The 8,483-nt window shown below is 41.0% G+C and overlaps 2 protein-coding genes across 2 annotated transcripts in view; one reads left to right on the top strand and one right to left on the bottom strand.

The window, feature by feature from the left end:
* The window catches only part of inppl1b (inositol polyphosphate phosphatase-like 1b), a 32,220-nt gene that overhangs the window by 1,682 nt on the left and 22,055 nt on the right, over nt 1-8,483 (top strand). The gene's annotated exons all lie outside the window — the stretch shown is intronic.
* Nucleotides 450-6,047, bottom strand: arr3b (arrestin 3b, retinal (X-arrestin)). The gene is made up of 16 exons (XM_077577393.1): nt 5,204-6,047; nt 5,086-5,116; nt 4,377-4,407; nt 4,160-4,220; nt 4,029-4,073; nt 3,751-3,944; nt 3,602-3,661; nt 3,454-3,527; nt 3,238-3,373; nt 3,079-3,163; nt 2,133-2,205; nt 1,917-2,054; nt 1,682-1,759; nt 1,571-1,594; nt 1,433-1,482; nt 450-838 (listed from the first exon to the last, which is right to left on the bottom strand). Exons 2-16 carry the CDS (start codon nt 5,091-5,093, stop codon nt 792-794), a joined length of 1,104 nt encoding a protein of 367 aa, XP_077433519.1. The 5' UTR covers nt 5,094-5,116; nt 5,204-6,047; the 3' UTR covers nt 450-791.

Raw genomic sequence — 8,483 nt, 5'->3', positions numbered from 1 at the left:
TAGATTTAGCTAAGGGGGTGCTGTTTCAGGCAATCCACTGCCTGGAAATTCATTGTCCATGTACTTTCTGTAATTTGAGTACATTTTGTTTTCATATTTTACTAAGGGGGTAGTTTGCAGTAAAAAAAAAATCACACTTTGTCATATTTGTTAAACTGTATGTATAGTCTTGATAGTACAGTAGCACGTTAGTAAAATGATCTGTGAAACTCCAATCTGTCAAAAAGAAGCTCAGAAGAATTTTCAGAAGCCACAGCAGCACTCGCGACTGGGTTTCATAAATGCACAGATTAAAACAATTTACTTGGTTTGTTTAATTTACGCTTGCTTCGCTGGTAGGCACTCCTTAGACCCAACCATTTGTGTATAAACAATTTAAAGTACATTTTCCATAGAATATACCCTTTAAGAACGTTAGCTGTGTAACAGAAAACAGGAAGCAAAGTAGATAATGGGAAACATTTTTTTTTAATTTCCTAACATTGTCTCTAAAGAAAGACAGTCATGTAAATTCATTCCCACTGTATGTTGTAGTGCTAAATAGCATCTTAGAAGATTTGACAACAATTTGAAAGAAAAGTTCACATTCTATACTAAGAGACATTTCCAGAGTCAAAGAAACATGGATTGTGTTTATTTGTGTTCAAAGCTATCAAACATCACGCAGATAGATGCTCCCATAGAAATACCTCTAGGATTTTTTTTTTTGTGTGTGTGTGCGCGCACAAAGTGATTGAACAGTAATATTTGTCCTTCAGTCATTGAGTTCCATTATTGTTCTGCGGTCTGTATCAGGGTGACGTCTTATTCGTCCATTGGCTCGATGGCGATGTCCGTTCTGCGATCACAATATGCAGATATTAGGACTTTTTGGAGTCCGCATGAAGGCACTGCAAATGTTATTTTGTCTATACATGACATTTGGTGACACAGTGCTAGTGTTGTTGCAGACAAATTAAAAATAGACAGACACAATAAAAAACTCGCAAATGGCAAACTTGTAAGACACAGCACAGACTCGTAAATTTATTTTTGGACTTTGTACGATCATTTAAAGTATTAGCTACATTGACTATATAGAGTTGTTAACATATGTTTTGCATTTGTATGCCCAATATGAGGGAAAGATAGATAGAAATTGGGACATGACATTGGCACTGCAGCAGAATGCACCACACCTGTGATGACCTCACCTGAACTAAAGAGGCCTTTAGTCCAATTGGCTGCGGTTGGTAAAATACACAAACACAAAAGAGATCAAATCAAACAACACATCAGGAGCATCACAATACCACGTGGACGTCTTTGCCGTGGGCTGGAGTTTACTTACACTTCTGCCATACGCAGCATTGGTGGTTAAGAAGAAAAGTCAACAAAAATGTGTTGTATACATATTTCAAAAAGTACATAATACGAATGAAGCTTAGCTCACCTGCTGGCTTTGGGGACATCAGCGTTAAAGGGAGCTCCACCGTGACGTCGCTAGAAGAAAACGAGTCATAAACTGTAATGTCGTAAAAATATGAAAAGGAATATTTCTGATCTACAATGAAAGCAGAGCAGCATTTACCTCGATGTCAGGCCACCCAGCAGGCTTTTGTGGAGACGCATAATAAAATAAAGCTTTAGTTTTCAGAGTGGGGCACAGCCTTAATCAATATATGACAGAGTTCAATCTTACCCTCCGCCCGACACCATAAGGTTGACTTTGACTTTGTAGGATACAATAATTCCTTGCATCTCCTTATTATCCTGACTCCTGCGGGAAGACAGAAATAGTTGACCTTTCACAGCTTGAGGATTTGCTCCTAAGACCCCGATAAGTGGATGACACAACGCGGCGTTGAATCACCGCCACCCAATAAGAGGATGAAAAGACTGTGCAGGCTCGGCGTAAGCCCTCGGGCGAAGCTTACAAGGTAGTGGACGCCAGGTTGGTGTCCTCGTCTTTTAGCCGCCCGTCCACTGACAGTCCTCGCTTCTCTTTGTTGCTGGACAGCAGCGGAGTCATTTGGAAGGATTTCTCAAATGTGGAGTTGGCATTAATTGTCTCCCTGTGTGTTTAAAAAGTGGAATACAGTGTACGATTTTTTTCATTTGGAGGCATGATGGATTGTGCGAGCAAACCTTACCCAAACTCCTCGGTGCAGACAGACTTTGTGTAAGTGTCCGAAGAATACAGCACCACATTTGTCAGCTGCTCCACTAAAACAAACAAAGAAAAAAAGTTTCTTAGCATTGTACCTGGGCTTAAGTGGTGTAAACTTTTGTAACATGAGGTAAACAAAACTGCTGGGGTGTGCGGGTGGTGGTATGCATGGTGAGCAGAGAGCGAAGATGTTAGAACAAAGGTACATAAGTTATGCCATATTTACTCTTTTAGTAATTGCAAAGCATTTATTCAGCAGTGTGACCTATGTTTGAACCATGTGGGTTGGGGTCGTCTGAGGAGAGAAGAAGCTGCAGTTGCAAAACAGGAACTGAAACATGACAAGATAACGGCTGGAACATTTTGCGCTTGAGCTGTGAAATTTGACTGAAACTCTCCGCGCTGAAGAAAAATGTTTGCATTATTGCTTATTATTATTATTATTATTGTTGCTGCTATGTGATTCCCAAACCCTTTAGTGCAGCAATAGGCTATGTAACCAGGGCCTACCCAATAAAAAGAGAATATTCGGCAGAATGTGCTTCAGAGCGGGTAGGAGATTGTAATCTGGGGACATCTCTGTTTCATTCTCCTCGCGAGCAAAAATAATCTAAGTTTGTCTTCCTTCCTGTTTTGTTTTATTATTATTGTTGCTGCTATGTGGTTCCCAAACCCTTTAGAGCAGCAATAGGCTATGTAACCAGGGCCTACCCAATAAAAAGAGAATATTCGGCAGAATGTGCTTCAGAGCGGGTAGGAGATTGTAATCTGGGGACATCTCTGTTTCGTTCTCCTCGCGAGCAAAAATAATCTAAGTTTGTCTTCCTTCCTGTTCTGTTGTTTGTTAAATGTTCTAGGTTGACTGAACCTGACAGAAGATAGGGTGGGGTGTGGCCAATTCTTGGCGTTAACAAATTCTTTATCCTCACCAATGATTTGGATTTTCTTCACAATTTTAGTGGTTTCGTTGTTGACTTTTACGTTGACGGTGATGGGATCTCCATGATAATAGACCTATAAACAGGCACATCATCAGATTCATTGAATTGTTGTCATCAGTTTTAGCTGTTAAAATTCTTTGTAGCCACCTCTTTGTCAAGGGAGGCTTCCATGTGAACGGGTTTGTCGGACATCATGAACTGCTTGGTGATGTCGGCCTTCGCCCCGGGGTTGTTTTTGGTGGGTGCAAATTGGATTTTTCGGATCATCAGGCGACAAGTGTCCCTAAGACAGACACAGAATGTTTACTTTTAACTGAACATAACGCAGCTTTGAAGGGGAAGCACTTGGTATACTGCACCTACTTCTTCTCAATGTTTTCGGTAGTGTTTGCTTCATTGGCAAGGTACGCTTTAACCTCAAAGTCCACCCCGCAAGCCTGCAGAGGAAGGAGGTCAAAGGGAAGTTCAAAGCGGGAAATTCAGGAGAAAATCAAGGCGTCAACTGCAGTACCTTGCCAGCGTCATTCGGCCCAGGTTGTAAGGCAACTGAGCAGGGGAGGTTTGCTGGCATCTGAAACCAAGTGGAACAAAACGCATCAAGATGGTGAAGAAATTGGGAAGTTGTCCTTGTAGACTTAAGAGCGTAAGATGCTTCCTCACCTGGAAGGCAAAGGGACACCCTTGCTCTCCCACTTTCTTCAGGAGGGATTCCTGCATTGGGGATTTTGTTGCATTGCCGTCTACGGGCGGATACACCTGAACGCGATTTATCCAGATATCCTTCCGGCAGGACAGTCCGATCACGTCCAAATCATCACTTCCGTAGCGGAATGCACATGCAAGGTATACGAATACTACAAAAGAGAGACGCACCGTCCAGAGTGCTGGTTCTGGCCAACTGTGCATGTACGACCACTTGACCTGTGATAACAAAGTACCTTTTCTGCCATCGAGTCCGGAGGGATCCACTTTAACGACCCCATCTACAATTGAGAGTCCAACTGACATTAGATTCCATCAAGGCAAAACGACACCGCAAGTGTGAGGAAGCCTGAATTTCGACACCCACCAACCACTTCCACCGAATCCACATTGTCCACAAAGTCTCTTTTCCCCAAGTACAAGGCAATCTGAGGGAAATGCAAAAAGCAAGCATTCGGACAAGGTTTTCCTCCAGCAGGTTGCGGGACTTTTAGGGGTTATTTTAAGCAGCTGGAAAAGCGCAACGGCACTCCTCCTATCCCCAAGAGTGCTCACATAATAACAATCTGACAGAGGCCACTTACATGTCCGTTGCCGCTGGTCTTCTTGAAAACTCTGGAGTGGAGCAAAAGAACAAAACAACTTTATGAAGACCAATGCAATCCTTCAAATCAATGAGTCTGATGTCATCATGCAGAGCTGTATTATTGTACTGAAAGTTGAACCGACAGTTGTGTTAAATTATTCATCAACATCGCATTACTATTTCGAGTACGACATAACCTTACAAGTGCTCGTGCAAAGCCTGACGCAAAACCTTAATCCTCCGTGCTCTTCTCGTCTGTTGTGTGCCGTTTAATCTACTTAAAACTTTTGTATCGTAAACATGCCCGGTGAGATCAATCAAATTGGCACAATCCAACATAACCTGGATTTAGCCACCATTGACCAGCGCGCCAAAGAAAGTGTTTTTCATCTGTGACCAAGTCTGCTTGTTTTTGTGAAGGAATTTCTGATTCCACTAAACATCCACGAGTCAACAGGTTGAATTGGAGATCTGAAATATGTCATGTGATTTTTGGATGAAGCCTACTTGGTCTGCTTTTAATCTTTTTTTTTTTTTTTTTGTCCAGTCATTGCAAACTGCTAACCTAGACAGCAAAGATATCACCACACAGTTCTACGTGAAGTGAAGAGTAGCTGGTTGAAATGTTTTAAACACACAATATATTAAAAACTAAAATTCATGACTGTGTATAGACAATTACTGTATAAGATAACCAAAACACTTACTTTGCCATGTTGAAGGTGGGGGAAAAAAAGCCTGCAAAAAAAAAAAAAGAGTCAAATATCAGTTTCTCCTATATCATGACATTAAACGAACGCTTCCTCATCCTCGTCGCTCACTCACCGGTGTCGGTCTTCTCCTCTGCTGTGTGACAGTGTCTCCCTCCCCGTCGCCTTTATAGTTTGACCTCCGACCTCCACAGCCCTCCCGTCAGCTTAAACCGTATTTCAAAGAAGGTTGTTTTCGACTAAATCTGATTAATTGATTACAACACGGCGCTTTTGGTGCTCGCAGGGTATAAAAATAATCAGCAAGTTATGTGACTTCCCCCAAAAAAAGCCCAGGGTCTTCCTTTTGGTTAACAGCCATGTCCTTTCTTTTAAGGTATGTTGGTTACCGGGTTATGGCTGGGATTTTCTGCAATTTAATTGTGCTGCGGAATTCTGTGTCACATATCTTCAATTATGTTGTTAGTATGTCATTTAAAGTATCTAATAGTCACATTGATTGATGGCTTCTAAAGCGCTACAAGAGCCTAATCTTGGATGATTGTCTTGCGAGCAGGCCAGGGTTCTCTTTTAACGGCGGTATTAGTTGGATTTGGCTGTTATGGCAGCCAAAGCGACAGATGGCTCCTTGACAAAGCCAAATGCAATCTGTGCACATATTTCAAGGAAGAAATAACATCTATTGCAAGGGAGGTTGAAGAGCACAAATGTAAGTTGTGAGATGAAAATCATAATATGAATTAAGCCTTTAAACCCTAAGCTATTTTTTCGGGCTTTTGCTTGAAAATTACATACACAAAATAAAAAGAGGATCTCACAAGGTCTATTTCAATAATTCTTGTCATAATAAAGGGAACACCTGTGAGATTTTTTTTCAGATGTGTAAATATCAGTATATATGTTACTGGTTAAAATTAAATGAACAGCACATATGAACAATTTCAGGTTTAACTAAAAAAAAAGAAAAAAAGAAGCACTTTCAGGATAATTATCTATTTGGAATGTTCCTGGAATGATTGAGGCATGTAAAAATGGCTTATATATTCTTGTAGCCTCTGTTCTGCAGTTTAATTTGACTTACTTCATGATTAGTGCATTGTTTCACACAATGCCACGGAGGAGGCGGGACTTCCCACTTCCTGCTTTTCACACATCCGCTTTGTTTCCGTTTCCTTTTGTGTAGGCAGAATCTACAATTTTGCTTTGGGATCTCATTCATTTGTATACCTAATGCAGTGTTGGCTTCTAGTGATGCCAGCCTTACTGGGGGATGTCGACCTGGCCTTCAGTTCAGGACCCACATTCACCCCTTGTGATCCGTCCGTGCAACAACGGTCTTAGATGGCACAAGGCCACCGGGATAAACGTGTTTGTGGATCGGTGCCGGATTTTCACACTCGCTCAGCCAAGTGTAATGGATTGATTAATTCTGTAGAAGATTTGGACACCTTGACAGTTGAAGATAATGAAAACGTTGGCTTCCATTCCGCTGATGTACAGTAAGAAGGCTTTAGAGCTGCTTGAAGTGAGATAGACACCGTGAGCAATGAAATTTGGACTGTTTGAACGGATATACTTGACGATAGTATTTGATGTCAACGCCAACCGTGACAATCCTCAAGCCAAGGAACACTTTGTGTTGAAGTCCAAAGAAAAGACAATTTCAGGAACCTGAAGGCAAACCACTCATTTGGCTCCTAAATGTGGAACTTGGGACATTTCTGGAGCTCTGAAAAGCAAGCGGAGCCCTCACTTCGCAGGCGTATTGTTGTGCAAAGCAAAGCGATTCCTTGATCAGTGACAATCTGAAGTGCAAGCTTTTTAGCATTTTTACCACATTAGGCCTTACCAAATTCAAGTCCCGTTTACAGTTTGCCAGAAAAACAGCAGACAGGCTGTTACCTAAACTTAAAACTAGTCAGTCAGTCTTTTCCAAGAAGAAAGAAAAATGTTGCTTTTTTTTCCCCAAATAAAATAATTTTAGAGAGTAAAGTGTATCTTTTAATACCGTCCTTCCTGCTGTTTTGCTGGTATTTCGTTCCCTCAACTGTGAGTGCCCGAGTTCACATATAGTCCCTTAATCCCCTTATGGTTAAGCTGGTGCTGTTTTAGGTTCACGCTGAATTTAGACGGTCAATTTTGCATTTGAGTCGTGTGGATTCGCCTGCTCTTAGTGCGCACGGTCTTCAGGGTGTTAAACGTAGACGCTCATGTGGCTTTTGCGACTATAACAGGAACAAATACTTTTGCTACGCTCAGACAAGCTCTTAACCCGAATATTGACTGCATGTAAACGTGTTCACAGTTTTAGGTTGACTTTTCACCAGACTGGTACTCACGGGCTTGTGTTTAAGACCGGGCAGACCCATAAAGACAGTTTTTGTCCCCATTTTGGCCGGACTGTTCTCTAAAGACTATGAAGTGCTGTTTGTCTTGCTCTGCTCTCAACAAGGGCCTCACACAGTTTTGATTAGTTTGCACACAAAAACAGATTTTGAGCGTGTAACCAAGATAGTTAGTTTGTTTAATTAAGAAGTCTTTTGTCATGATCAAGTTAGCGTAATGTAACACAATGAGTTTTATTTTGTTAAAACGATGTTTCATTTAAACCACAGAAATGTCGCTTACCAGTCTTTCCCACGCTTTCTCAGCTCGAGACCCAAACGAGAAATGTGCTTCCTCCATGGGTGTCAAACCACAAGTAAATCACATCCGCAACATCGACACTATATTGACTTATAAAGAACATGATGGACATGAATCCATTCTAGTAAACATATCTCTGACATTTGATGACCCGTTTAACAATTTGCTACTTGTAATATGGTTGTAGTACAGTTGCTGAATCTCAGAGAAACGATTCATAATATTTATACGGGGGTTACTCAGTTTACGATGATCCCATCTTGCAAGCTTTTGATCTCACGAATGCTGCTTGATTAGGTAGTTTGCCTTTGACTGCCAAAAACGTTAAATAACGTTTAGTAAAATCCTATGGAGGAGTGCCAAAGACGTTAAAAGACGTTTGTTTCAAAACAGAGGTGAAACTAACCATTTTCTATTGTTGATTACTCAAAAACGGAATAAGGTAGAAACAAACTTTTTTTTCTGATGAAAGATGAGAGTCCAATCTTTCATTTGGTAGTACGTGTGTTTCCATAGTCCAAACACATAATTTTCTGTGGACCTTGAAAGATCAGTCAAAAGATCAGTCAAAATGCTTAAATCAGCTGGCACCCACGGCATCCCTTTTCTGAAAACGTCTGGCAGTCAAAGAGTTAAATTAAATAATAATAATTAAATAAATCATACAAATATACTGGAATTCTGATATGTTAGCATAGTTCTTTTTTGGGGCGGCCCATTCTAACTTGCTAACAAACTTGGATTACATT

This window comes from Vanacampus margaritifer, chromosome 10, assembly GCF_051991255.1.
Source record: "Vanacampus margaritifer isolate UIUO_Vmar chromosome 10, RoL_Vmar_1.0, whole genome shotgun sequence".
In the NCBI taxonomy this organism is placed as follows: domain Eukaryota; kingdom Metazoa; phylum Chordata; class Actinopteri; order Syngnathiformes; family Syngnathidae; genus Vanacampus; species Vanacampus margaritifer.
The sequence above is the reverse complement of the archived record's forward strand: the minus strand, read 5'-3'. Positions and strand labels throughout refer to the sequence as shown.

Coding starts and splice junctions, on each gene's coding strand:
- arr3b (XM_077577393.1), bottom strand. Junction 3,164..3,237: donor AAGCCTCCCTTGACAAAGAG/GTGGCTACAAAG, acceptor GCCTGTTTATAG/GTCTATTATCATGGAGATCC. Junction 1,595..1,681: donor CTTATGGTGTCGGGCGGAGG/GTAAGATTGAAC, acceptor TCTCCACAAAAG/CCTGCTGGGTGGCCTGACAT.